This window comes from Arvicola amphibius, chromosome 1 (genome assembly GCF_903992535.2).
Source record: "Arvicola amphibius chromosome 1, mArvAmp1.2, whole genome shotgun sequence".
Lineage (NCBI taxonomy): Eukaryota > Metazoa > Chordata > Mammalia > Rodentia > Cricetidae > Arvicola > Arvicola amphibius.
The window spans coordinates 174,144,598-174,158,080 of NC_052047.1; the positions used below are offsets into that span (position 1 = coordinate 174,144,598).

The following is a 13,483-nucleotide window of genomic DNA, read 5'->3' on the forward strand; positions in this document are numbered from 1 at the left end:
GAGAGCAGCAGGGTCGGAGGCACCCTGAGGATCCTATGTCAAGTTGTCTGGAGAGGCATTTTCAGTGATCAGTTTTCTGCCTAAAGTGTTAAAATAACCAACTTGTTCTAGAATCCTCAAGGAAATGCTGTATGGACTAAACACCAAATTACATTTAACTGGATAAACATTTAAATTACGGATGGGAAATTGATGTAAAATGGAAGAACTGAGAACCATTTAAAAAATTTGCCACTGTTCCCTTGAGTTAAACCCAAGCCCAGCAATTGAGGAATTTTATCCAAACCCTAGATGAGAAGCACAGAAACAGTTGCCAAGTTGTCCAAACACATTTTTTCCCTTCATTTGCAGCACCCACAAAAATGTACCGCTATGTTGTTTAAGACAAAATTCAATTTAGAGGCTTGAGTCTCAGCAGATAGTAGTCTGTCTGGTTTCAGAAGGGAAACCGGTGGCGCTGCAGGCGACTGAACATGTCCCCCTCCTGCCATGTGGGTATCCCAGGGATGGCAATGGGCCTGCAGACAAGAGGAAAATGAGAAACTGGCTCCCATGGACAAATACCCCCTGCCATTTCTTTAAGATGGAGCCTTAAAGTGCTGATGTATTCCCTTAAGATTTCATGTGGGGTCTTAGAGGGATCCGCCAGGGGAACCAGAGGAAAGAGGACGTGACTGAGAAAAACAAAGCCCTTCCCAAAGATCCCTCATCTTTCAAAGCTGTGAATGATTAGTTGCCCCGAAGGGAAGAGTACCCACCTGATGAATGTGTGGCCCACCATGGCATCATTATCCATGGGAGTAGAAGGAAGTTAGTTAATTCCAGCCCCCATCCCGCGCCTTTCTTTCCTCACTCACTATAGTGGGTTGCCCCTGGGAGACTCAAGATACCTTGAAAGCACAGTGTGTTTATATGACTTATTTTGGGTTTGCCAGTGGAGTTTTAAAATTTGTATATATATTATTCTTCTGGGCACTTCTTAACGCAAGTGTGAAGGTGTGGACATGGTTTGTGGGTGTCTTTCAAGGATTCACGTTGCTGGAAGCTATATTCCGTGTGTACAGCAGTAGGGCATTGACGAGATGGAGTTCAGGGGAAAGCTGGTTGAGTTGTTGAAGATAGTGGTTGGATGAGATCGAAGTAGTTATCAGACTCTGAGCTCCTTTTTGGGAGAGTCAGTTGTTGTAACAGAGCTCCTCCGACTCTGACGCTGGCTTCATGGGTCACCCGTCATCCTCATGCATGCTCTGCTCTTGTCATTGTGATACACCATGAGGTGACTTAGCCCGTGGGGCCTTCACTGGTGCCAGCACCATGCTGCTCAGACTTTTAGCTTTCAGATCTGTGAGTTAATGAAATTGGTGAATCTAAGTTGGCATATCCTATCACCCTGTGATGGTTAATCTTTCATTGTCTCGATTTAGAATTGCCTAAGAGATGCATCTTTGGATATTCCTGTGAGGTGTTACCACAGATGTTTAAGCAGAGAAGACATATCCTAAATGTGGGTGGAACTTTCCCAGGGTCTAAGTTTCTAGAATGATTCTAGAGGGCAACGAGAAAGTGTCCTGAGAATCAGCATTCACCTCTTTTCTGTCCCCTGACTGCAGGAATACATTGTTTATTTGCCTTATGCTCTTCTGCTGTGCCACCATGGACTGGAATCCTCAAACCATGATCCGACTCTTAAGATCCCTGTTATTTCTTTAAACTGTCTTTATGTTGGTATTTTGTCATAGCAGGGAGAAAAATAAAATTCCCCAAGTCCATACCTTATATTAGGATTCATCTCCAATACTGTATATTTATGGATTAGGACAAGTGTATAATTTAATTTACTATCATAGCATCTGAATATTCTCATTACCTTAAAAATCCTTGCCAGCCTAGCTATTCTTCCATCCTTCCCAACTGTCTGGCTTTCTTGAAAGCTACTTACCTGCCTACTTATGCCTCTACTAGTTTGTATTTCCACCAGTCATGAGTGAGAGTTCCCACTACTGTTTCTTAATAACATTGCATGTTATCAGGATTTTGCATTTTGGCTATTCCAATTGTGTGTCCCTTTGGCATTAAATAAGATTATGCCTTTGAGTTATCCAGCTTCGAGTCCAGCCCCTCCACCCCTATCTAGTACTTAGTGCCAAGATACAGTTCAAGTGTCCCAAAAGGAGAGAAAAAGAAGAAAAGAAATTAATGGAAAGAAAGTATTGATCCTGCAGGGTCTTGGATAGGGAACCCATACTACCCAGCACTGTTTGGGACATAGATATTTGATCTATAGTCTACAGAAGCTTTCCTAATATACAGGTGTGTAGGGCTCTGACATTTTGTCTTTCAAAAAAATAGAAGAAAAGGAACGAGATGATATGTGGAGAAGGAAGAGAAGGGAGGAGAGACAGAAGGAACACAGAGCGGAACCTGTTCTAGAGAGAAACGGTGGTGGGGTTTCCTCCTCAAAAGCGCTGTCTCTGTTCAGACAGGTGGGGAGGCAAAGAAAATGTAGCCCCCGGATCCTCTTTTTTTGTGTGTCTCTGGTTTATAGTCTTCTTCTTATGAGTTTAGTACTGTATTATATCCAACTTCCACACAAATGTACATTGATTAATTGAAACAAGGCCACTTGTACCATGATGGCAAGGCTTAGGGTATACACATCTCTGTCAAATTCGAAAGGTTAAGATGGACCTTTGAGAAGCACCTGGAATACATTGTTTAAGGAGAGTATCTAAAAGTAAGTAAATTATTTTAAGTTGCTTGACCTTTCATTGGTCATTCCTTTTTTCTAATATGTATAGTTGAGATGTTCACCACAAATAACAATGTTACTCTTTGGAGACTGGCATTCAAGAGCCTAGGGAAGCGTATGAACAGTGAGAAATGTAGGCTTTTAAAGTCTGGACAACAGCTTGTCCCCCTTTGCAGTCAATGTAGCTTTCAAGTCTACAGATTTATAAATAAGCACAGTGGAATGATTTCAACACCCAAATTGCAATTAAAACCATTGCTAGAGTTCAGATGTGCATGATATTCAAAATAATCTCTTGATTAAATTTTGTGATAGTGTACAATCTTTTGTGTGGTTAGGAGAAGGCTACTTTTAGAATGTTATAAACTTGTAAGAAATGAGTAGATTTCAGAAAAACATTTTTTAAGCCAATTAGTAAATTGTTTATGAGAAAAGCAGAAAAAGGAACTTCACAAACTACTTTCATGGGAGGATTTACAATAGGCAAAATGACTTATGTACAATACACCCAGCTTCAAACTATCCCAAGATTCTTTCCCTGGTTTCCTTTTCAAGTCAACCTAAAATTGAGTTAAATATCATTTACAGACACTAGTTATTGAGATTTTTTTTTCCAGCGCTCTTAAAAGGAAAGGGCAAAGTCTTCTAAAGTGACCATGACATGCTTAAGTAAATATTTTCCCCTAAGGTTCACTGTATAATTTAACTTGAGAAGATATGGGTAAACACAGACCTGCTGCAATATTTTAGTGAGTAATTTACTATTTCCTCTAATTTGGAAAGCTCTTTAAAACATACAAAATCTGCTGCGATTTCCCATAACACCACTTTTTCTGAAGGTTTTCCAGCTTGGATAGCCAATAGCACTCAGAAATCTGCTAATCAATGGCCTCAGAACCCCTGGGGGGAAACGCAAGTCTCTGCGGCTTCTCATCTTCACTTATCCCGCCTTTGCGTCATTGACCCCCGCGTGACTTCCCAACTGAGTTTACAGCTCCAAAGACATTTCTGCGACAGTATTCCAACTCTAGTAAAAGTGTGTGTGTGTTTAAGTCAAGATTTACCCTGTATTAAAAGCTTTAAGGCTGACCTAGAAGAATGATAAGCAGGGTTAGCTTACCCTGGAAGGCAGCTCAGTTCAGTATTCTAGACTTACTCAAGAAAGACCTCTGCTGTCACCACTCAAACTGAAGTAAATACTCAATAAAAAAAAAAATGCTGGCAACTAACTATGCACATAATGTTAAAGTGACAGACTTAAAAAATCTGGGTAGATAAAGTGGCTACCACGCAGCCACGGTGACAGGAAGATCCGCAGGGCTGCATTTGGATGTAGAAGCTTTCTTGCCTGCATAAGAAACCCAGAATTTCAGGATGTGCTGGGTTGTGGGCAAAAGTGGTAAAAGTGCCATGAGCGTCGCATTGAGAAGTAGCGGGGCTATGGCACCTGTGGAAATTACACGTGTGTATGACAAACCCGGATTGACGTCAAAGATGCCACCATTCATTTCTCCTACCAGAGAACGGTGAAGAACACAAAGTGACATCAGTTTTGCTAGAAAACAGTAGACCTGGAAAACGCCCCATGCTGCCACTCTGTTCTCTGATTACCTGCGAATACCTCCACTTCTGGCACTTGGTAGCAACCGGCTGAGGCAAACCCGGTAGAATGGCTTCCAGCTGCTGGCTGATTAACTCCTGCACATCCTCCTCACTGCGCTCCAAGTGCGTAACTCCAAATGGGACAGTGGTGTGGATCACCAGGGATGGGCCAAATTCCGATGACTCTGTAGTGAGAGGACAGAAGGATGGGTCTTAAGGCACAGGAGCCTGGAAGCACCGGCCCGTGTTTGAATTCAAAGTTAGAAAGTGAGCATAGCAACCAGAGGAAAAGCAGACTAATGGCTCAGCATATGTCAGGCTGGTTCTGAACCAGCCTCAGCTCTCCTGGAGAGGAAGGTAGGTTGAAGATGCTTTAGCAAACAAGAGCTCACGTCTTTCTAAGAAACGTGAAGAGACGACAAGAACCTCCTGCTCTGGGTACAGCTACATTTATTGGTATTTTTATCTTCTCTTATTATCAAATTGTAAATCTTTTATATATTATATCATACATGTTCTTTTTTCTTAAGTTCTGGGGATGAAATGGATGTTCTGAAAGATACTTATGTTAGGAAGATTGCAAAATATTTTTCTAAAATTATAACAATTGTACATTATGTTTACCACTTTGAAAAAGAAATTATCTCTTTGAAATGAGAACTTTCCTCCTAATATTATTTCTTGTATCTTTTGTGTGTATGTGTATGTGAGGGTTGTGATGTAGCCCAGGCTGGCCTTAAATTTGAGAACACCTCCTCTACACTCTTAATGGCAAGAGTATAGTTGTGCTGCTATACTTTATCTTTCAGCTAACAACAGAATAAAAGTCTGTCCCATCTATAACTCCCCATTTTTATTTGTCACTGGATTTGATTTCACTGTATTTTAATGATTACAAAACATGTGTAGATGCCCACATTTAGAAGAACATACGGTAGCTAATAAGGCATGAAGTTAAAGAGATTTAGGCATCTAAGCCATTAGAAAATATAATCTTGGAAAGAATGTTAACCTGAGTTTGGTTTAAATAATACTGACGCCATATGGCACTGACAGATCGGCAACTTGATTCTAAATGTCTCTAATTTTGTATTATAAGAGGTCATACTATTTGAACTATATCAATTCACTTCTATACACAAAAATCAAAGGTTGAATGGCATAAACCAATCACTTGGCATATGCCCAGCTAGTGTCTCTACATTTTAGAGATTTATTTTTTTAAGCTTGTACCTGCCTAGGTTTATAATGTAGCTAAAACAATATACAAAATAGATGCTTCATAAAAGATACAGGATGAAGGCAATAAATCAGCTAAAAGGGCAATATTCCTAGGTGTTGCTCAAATTATAGCCATGAATTATTTTTAATAAAAGTACTTTGTCTCCCCAGTTCACACAGCTCCAGACTTTAGAGATAACCACAAGGAATGGTCTCAAAATGCCACAAACCTTTTACAAACCTTTTAAAGCACAATCAGTGTCTCCATCAAATGCCACACGTATCACACATGAGGTTGGAATATGAATGGAGACACTGTGTTCTAAGTGCCATGGTGAATCAGATCGTCGTTCACCTCACTGTAACTGGGACAACCTCATTAAGCAGCTGAGAAGACATCCCTGGGCATGCTGAGCCCTTGTCCTGTGAGTGCAGGCTTTGCGAGACTCATCAGTGCAAAACTGCAAGTTCCTTCAGGGGAAGCTCCCACAGTAGGAAACCCTTGGCGTGCTGCCTTTGAGGTTTGATGGTTTAAAAGGTGAGGACTGTGTGTGCACCTGCAGTTACTGTTCTCTGCTTCCTGCTCTTGATGGAATGTGACCAGCGAGCGGCTTCAATCTCCTGCTGCCAGGACTTCCTCACTATGATGGACTGCACTCCGAACTGTGAGCCAGAACAAGCCCTCTCTTACTTAAGTTCATTTGGGAGGGTATTTTATCACAACAGAAGAATACCCAAGACAGCAGGTGTTATTTACATGCCAGTTTATATCTCATGAAGCTTGTTCACAGTGAAGGGGTGCAATACCATTCTCCATTATGTGGAACCAAATCTTTCTAGAGACAGAAAGCTACCTCAGTGGTGTTGGGAAGCAGGAGAATAGAGCTTTGCTTGCTCTTACTGGCAGACTTTAAGGGAACACAAATGCTAGAAATGCGCTGAGCATCAAGAGGTGCTCTTGTCTACTCACTAAGGCTGGTAGTGGTGCATGACAAGTTTTGCCCATTTACGATAGCCATCTCCAGCCAGGAGAGCAATGCAAAAAGGAATCTTAAAACTCAAATTGAAATGGTTCTTAAATAATTATAGAACAGAGAACAACCTGGTTACTTTTTATTCTTGGGATTGAACAAATTTTGAGAATTTATATTAAAGTTTAGACTAACACTATCCTGAGTGGGGTAACCCAGGCCCCCAAAAGATAAATATGGTATGTACTCACTCATAAGTGGATACTAAATATAAACAAAGGACATTGAGCCTATAGTTTATGATCCTAGAGAAGCTAAGTAATAAGGTGAACCCTAAGAAAAACATATAGATCCATCTGGAAATTGGAAACAGACAAGATCGCCTGACAAAATTGGAAGCATGGGGTGGGGGGAGAAAGGAAGGTAGAAGGGGAAGAGGAGGAGAGAAGTGGGGTTTGAGAAAAACTTGAGAGAATGGGATAGTTGAGATGGAGGAAGGACAGAGATGAGAACAAGGAAAGGGATATCTTGATTGAGGGAGCCATTATAGGGTTAGCAGGAACCTGGCTCTAGAGAAATTCCTAGGAATCTACAAGGATGACCCCAGCTAAGACCTTAAACAATAGAAGAGAGGGGGCCCGATCTTGATTTGCCCTGATGAATATCTTAAATATCACCATAGAACCTTCATCCAGCAACTGATGGAAACAGAGACCTATAGCAGAGCACTGGACTGAGTGTAAAGAAAGAGAATATGAGCAAAGAAGTCAAGACCATGATGGGTGTACTGAAACAGTCTACCTGAGCTAATAGAAGCTCACCAACTCCAGCCAGACTGGGAAGGAACAAGCATAGGACCAAGCTAATCGCTCTGAATTTTGTTGACAGTTGAATTGCTGGGGCAGCCTGAGAGGTTACTGGCAGTGGCACCAGGATTTATCCCTACTGCTTGTACTGGCTTCTTGGAATCCTATTCTCTTTGGATGTATACCTTGCTCAGCCTAGATATAGTAGGAAGGGCCTTGGACCTTCCACAAAGCAATGTGTCTTACCTTCTCAGAAGATTGGATGGGGGGTGGGGAGGAGGATGTGTGGAGGAAATGGAAGGAGGGGAGGGAGTGGGAACTTGGATTGGTATTTTTTTAAAAAAAATTTAATAAATTAAAAAAAATTAAAAAAAGAAGTTTAAAAGAAATGACTCCAACCTCCCAAACTAAAAGGCAACTTTAGAATCTTAAGTGAAAAAAAGAAAACACACAGAAAATCACAATGAGTAACAAACATGTTATTAAAATTTATATCTGAAGGGGAGAGACTAGAGATGACAATGGAGGAAAAAACAAAATCTTACATGCTTTCTTTCAAATGCAGATTGTAGACATGGGTAAACACACACACATGTTACTAGAATGCATAAAGAGACTTTTGCTAGGTAAGACAGGGAACTAGCAAGAATGGAGGAGACAGGACGGGGAAGGCAATAACAGGGTCAACAAAAGGTCAACAAAAGCTATGCAGTGATATATATATGTGACACCATCATGATAAAATCTTTATTTTGCAAGCTACCTAAAAAGTTAATAAAGAAAGGAAAAATTGAACTGAATTGTATTGGTAAAATGTGATCTAGATGTTGCATTAAAATTTGTCAAATGACCTCATATATAGTCTATCTTCTCAAATGTTACATTCAGTTTTGAATATAAAATTTTTGGTGTTGAATTAGCTTTTGTGTACATGTAGTCATATATGTATGTGTGTGGTCAAAAACAATCCTAGGTGTTGGTCTTCAGGTGTCTTCTGCTTTTTCCTTTTCCTTTTTTTTTAAGTTTGGTAGATGAAAGCATTTCAGTATCAATAGGTAAGGCTAATGAACACTAGAAAACTGAGAAAGCACATAATTTGTGATAGGAAAATATGGTTCTGCTTATAATTCTAATTTTTAAACTCTGCATAAAAGAAAGGGTTGTTTTGATAAAGTGATAGAAACCACATTTAGTTTTCTATTTGTAGGCCATCATAACAGAGATCTCTATATTGAGAGTTTGAACAAAATGGTTAAATCTTGGAATGCTTCTAAAGGTACCTAAGAAAATTAGTGAGTAATAGTGCCTCAGATCTCCTATTTAGAAAGATTTTCACTGAATGAAGGGTGAGAGACTTGAGTTCCTGGATATTTTTTAAAAATACATTGGAAAAGACTGGTGTCTTCCCTATCCCTATTTTTTTCTATTTTCCCCTAGTTTGGAAGTTTACATGTTTATGTATGACTGTAAAAGATATTTGTACACCTAAATATTCATATTATCTTTAAAGTTAAAGCAAGTTAACATCTTTATCCTTTTCTGAATAATAGCAGATTCTCAAAATACTTGAGCTCAGCTCTGATTTATGTGTTCCCATTGCCCAGGACTAGCCCTACTCAGTAGCTTTGTCTAACACTCCAGTTTGTTCACATCCATCCAAGTTCCTTTTGTGGATAGCAGATCGCCCACAAGGCTTATTTTCTCTTCCCAAAATATTGTATTTTAAAGTTCCTTAAATGATGCCCCTCTCCCTGGAGGCAGTCACTCTGAGGTTTTGATTCCCCAGGACAGTCATCCTCCTCCTTTGTGAAGCAGGCGTTTCGTTGGCAAACAGCAATGAACCCAGGGTGTCACCATGGTTTAAAAGCTGTGATTCCAATGTAGGTTAGCATCTAGAAATCAATCCTTAATTTGACATCAGGCCATTGCATGTAATTTTTCTTTGATGGCCTTGGTGTTTTGCAGTTTGATTCAGATATCCTGAAGTTTGGATTTTGTTTCTATGAACTCACCGGGTTTTCAGAATACAATGGCTCAGCTTTATCTTCAGCTTCTGGTCCTCCCAGCATTTTCTCCTCTCTGTACTTTCTATTTAACTTTCATGGGAATCCAACTAAACACATTTGAGACCCTCATCCTATTTTTATATCTCGAGTCCATTTTAGATATTTTCTATTTTGATTTCTCTATGCTAAGTTCTAAATACATTTGTATCTCAGCTTATTTTTGTTTTTAATTTCTCCTTTGAATTTCAAACTTACATTATTTCTCATTGGAAAGTTTTACTTGGGTTCTTTTGAATCTTCATGATCAATTTTGCCAGTTCTTTTCTCCTCAGGAATACTCCGAGTACCCTTTCATATCTTTAAACATACTCAATAGGGCTATTTTATATCATAGTATATGTTATTCCTAAATCTTCAGACTTTATAAAATTAGTTGTAATTTCTAAAAAGTTATAATTTAAATAAATAAATAATTTAAAAATTACTTTGTATGACTACTGATTAAAGAAGTGTGTGTCACTGTATGTTTTTAATAGAACTATATATAATATACACTTCCATATTTACTTGTTATAGATACACACATTCACACACACATCATTTTGATGGAGGTTCCTAGAAATTTTATCTTACAATTTCTTTGAAGCTTGATCTTAAAGTATTCCTTCATATTCTTTTATTTCTGCTAGATACCTGTGGGCAATATTGCCTATGACCACTTTAACTTATTTATGCAGTATGTTGGCAGAATGAATTCTGGCACCAAATCTGCCTGTGGGTAGATCTGTGGTTTTGGCATCTCTGGGGAGATATGTTCTTTCTTTCTTTTTTTCCCTGGGTTTTTCCGTTCTACTTGAAGACAGGCACACATCCCAGCTGTGCTATTCTGACAGACAGGACATAACAGACATAGAGAAACTCTTGAAGACGTGAAAGTGAAGGACTTAAGCTAGAAGCCTTTAAATCATAAAACAAAGCAAGCAATTGTTATGAAAAATAAAAGGTATCAAAAATTATTCAACCAAAAGAAAATGAATGTCAACCAAGAAACACAAAGGAAACTGAAAACACAGTCAAAACATTACGAGAAAAAGCAGACTACAACTTTGGGACTTGGCTGTTTTACTTTGATTTTTTTTTTTTTTTTTTTAGCCAAAGGACAAAACTACTGTAATGTTGATTTCATACACCATACACACCACATTTACAGGTTCAAGTATACATACATATTCTTCCATATGATTATGGAGAAAACTCATGATGTTTACCAATCAGTCAGGAAGCTGAAGCAGAAAGACTGGGTACTCACAGCAAGCCCAGGCCACAAAATCAGCCTGTCTCTCATTAAGAAAATATATGAGTGTATTGTTCAGTGGCAGAGCACGTGCCTAACGTGAATGAGATCACTAGTGTTGCACAAATTGCACCAAGAACCATACAGATTTTCCAGTGATTTATCTACTATAACATATCATGTTGATAGGTACAATTAAGTGAAGTGTGATGATCTCAATTTATGGTAGGGATATCCATTGTCCTTTAAGGTAAATTTATGAGAAATACAGGATAACATGAAAAAGCAGACTTTATCAAGATGAGACAGAATATCTTGTTTACTGTTTTAATTGAATTTTAAAATGAAATAATGTAGACTCTTACAGTAATATTATAAGCAACAATTCTTTTTTTTTTACATTAACGCTCGTCTGCTCTCTTCTGAGTGATTTTTTTTCCTGTTTGCCTTTTTTTTTTAAGATTTATTTATTCATTATGTATACAGTGTTCCGCAGGTCAGAAGAGGGCACTAGATCTTACTACAGATGGTTGTAATATTATAAGCAACAATTCTTTAAAACAACAGTAGTATTTAACATTGTCCTGGTCATTGCAATAAGATAAAAATGGACAAGTAACTTACAAATAAGAAGGGGAAATTATCTGACTGAAAACAGTGAATTGCATGCAAATGTGAAAGAGTGCATTTACTATTGCCTGGAAACCTGGATGCGTGAAAAAATAACTCTACAGTCTCTTTCTACTTCTTCTCATTTCTGATTTCCTATTTTGAAATCTGTGTGGGATGTTCATTCTTAGGTCACACAGGATTCCTGTCCCCAAATTTTTCTCTTAGCACTAAAAGTTGAAATTCTTATTCACATACAAATGCAATAAAGACTTTTTAATTTGGTAGATTTTATTTTTGTCAGTAGCAAGGAACAGAGATTGGGTCCCCCAAAAGCCAGCTCTAATTTCATCTCTGAGAGAAAAACAGAGGACTAAAGCCACTTAGAAAGTAGCAGACATAGCTGTGAACCAAGAGGAAAAGGTAATAGGTGAAGATGATTCTACTTTAATGGCACCACAAGACACATGGAGACAGTTCAGGAGGGTACATTTGGGGAGGAAGGGACGAAGCATGTACAGTGTTGTTGGGGCACCATTATTCACTAAGTGGAAGTACACTCGCGGTATAAGGCAGTGAGTCCTAGGGAACACATCCGTGTGAACTTGTTTGAAACACTACAAACAAAGCAAGCCAAGAGTCACACGTTGGCAAATTTCCCTCTCTCCACTGGAGTGGAACTGTCAACCAGCCTCCTCCTCTTGCTGGAAGTGCTTTTCTTAACAATGTAGCTCTCTTCTATTCAGCCCAGGGACTCAACCACCACCTCTGATAGAGAGGAAGCCAACCTTATCTGTAACTTCCACGTAAGCTCTACTTCCTCCTTGATGAGTGAATGACAGAGGAAACGAAGGAGAAGAGAAGGACAGAACAGGGACTCCAGCAGACTGACACAGGCTCCGCGGCCTCTCTCTCCTCCCTCGCTTTTCTAACAAGTCAAATAATGTGCATACAGCATTCTTTCTTGGCATCTTGTCTCTTGGCAATGTGCAGTTTTTTCTGTGCCTACTGTTGGTCCAAATCAGAAACAGAGGGAACCCTTTCAGAGTTTATTTGCTTTAAAAAGTATCAACCAAATGTGAAAATTTGGCTGACTCTCACCAAGTCACATCCCAGACAAGTTCAGTACCTCCAGCTTTGTCTACTGCAGTGATTTCTATGGCAAGTATTTATGTCAATCCACCATAAGCTCATGGGTTCAACAGAAATGCAAAGTTCAGGGACTAAGGGCTTCTTCAAAGGATGAGGCACAGGGAAAAGATGGCTTTATGGGCTTCTTCTTTACCTGTTTCATTTTGTTCCACTATCTTTTGGAAGAAAAGATTAATTGTTTCTTCCTTGTTGCTTATCTAGAGGTAGAATCTGTTCATATTAATCAGTAACAGCAACCAGTTTAAGCGTCCAGTCAAACAGAAGAAGAGAGAGGAATGGACAGCTTCATTTAGGAACAAACATAACAATTTCTAAAGAAGTGATAGGAGAAAGCAAATGGCCAACAAAGATTCTTTTTTTTTTTTTTTTTTTTTTTTTTTTTTTTTTGATTTTTCGAGACAGGGTTTCTCTGTGGTTTTGGAGCCTGTCCTGGAACTAGCTCTTGTAGACCAGGCTGGTCTCGAACTCACAGAGATCCGCCTGCCTCTGCCTCCCGAGTGCTAGGATTAAAGGCGTGCGCCACCACCGCCCGGCTAACAAAGATTCTTAAAGATAAATGAATAGCGTTTCTTGTCAGCAGGCAATCAGAAATGAAGATTACCTGAGAAGTCTTTACTTCCCTTTTAAAGATAAAAGAACTATCACGAAAGGGAAAATGATAAGACTCGAAATGGCAGTCTTTTAAATTATGCAGCTGACATTCACTGCCATTTGCTCCCTTTCTTATAGAAAGTTGTCTAACATTTATTGGGAAACTATCATATAATCTAAGACTTATAGAAACTCTGGACAATCACCTTCTGTCTTAAGAAATAGTATATGATTCATTTAGCATGGATACCTTGGGCCCTTCTTTCCACTCTGTCCAGATCTGAAGGCCATTAGTTGAAACTACATCAGAAATATTGTTTCCCCCCTCACTGGCAGAATAGCTCAGCTGGTCATGTTTCTGTGTATCTACAGTGGGGTGTTCAGTATCGTGCACTGATACTTACAAAAGAAAACAACAGCAGAATTGGTGAGGCCCACATATTTTTGAAATGCTATTTTTAAGCAAAATCAAAATCTCTAAT

At 39.0% G+C, this 13,483-nt stretch overlaps 1 protein-coding gene across 1 annotated transcript in view; it reads right to left on the bottom strand.

The window, feature by feature from the left end:
* Window positions 1–13,483, bottom strand: part of Rnls (renalase, FAD dependent amine oxidase) — a 260,854-nt gene that overhangs the window by 21,320 nt on the left and 226,051 nt on the right. The window contains exon 6 of the mRNA XM_038317674.1: window positions 4,361–4,536. Within this exon, the coding sequence (XP_038173602.1) occupies window positions 4,361–4,536 (176 nt within the window). The remainder of the gene's footprint in view (window positions 1–4,360; window positions 4,537–13,483) is intronic.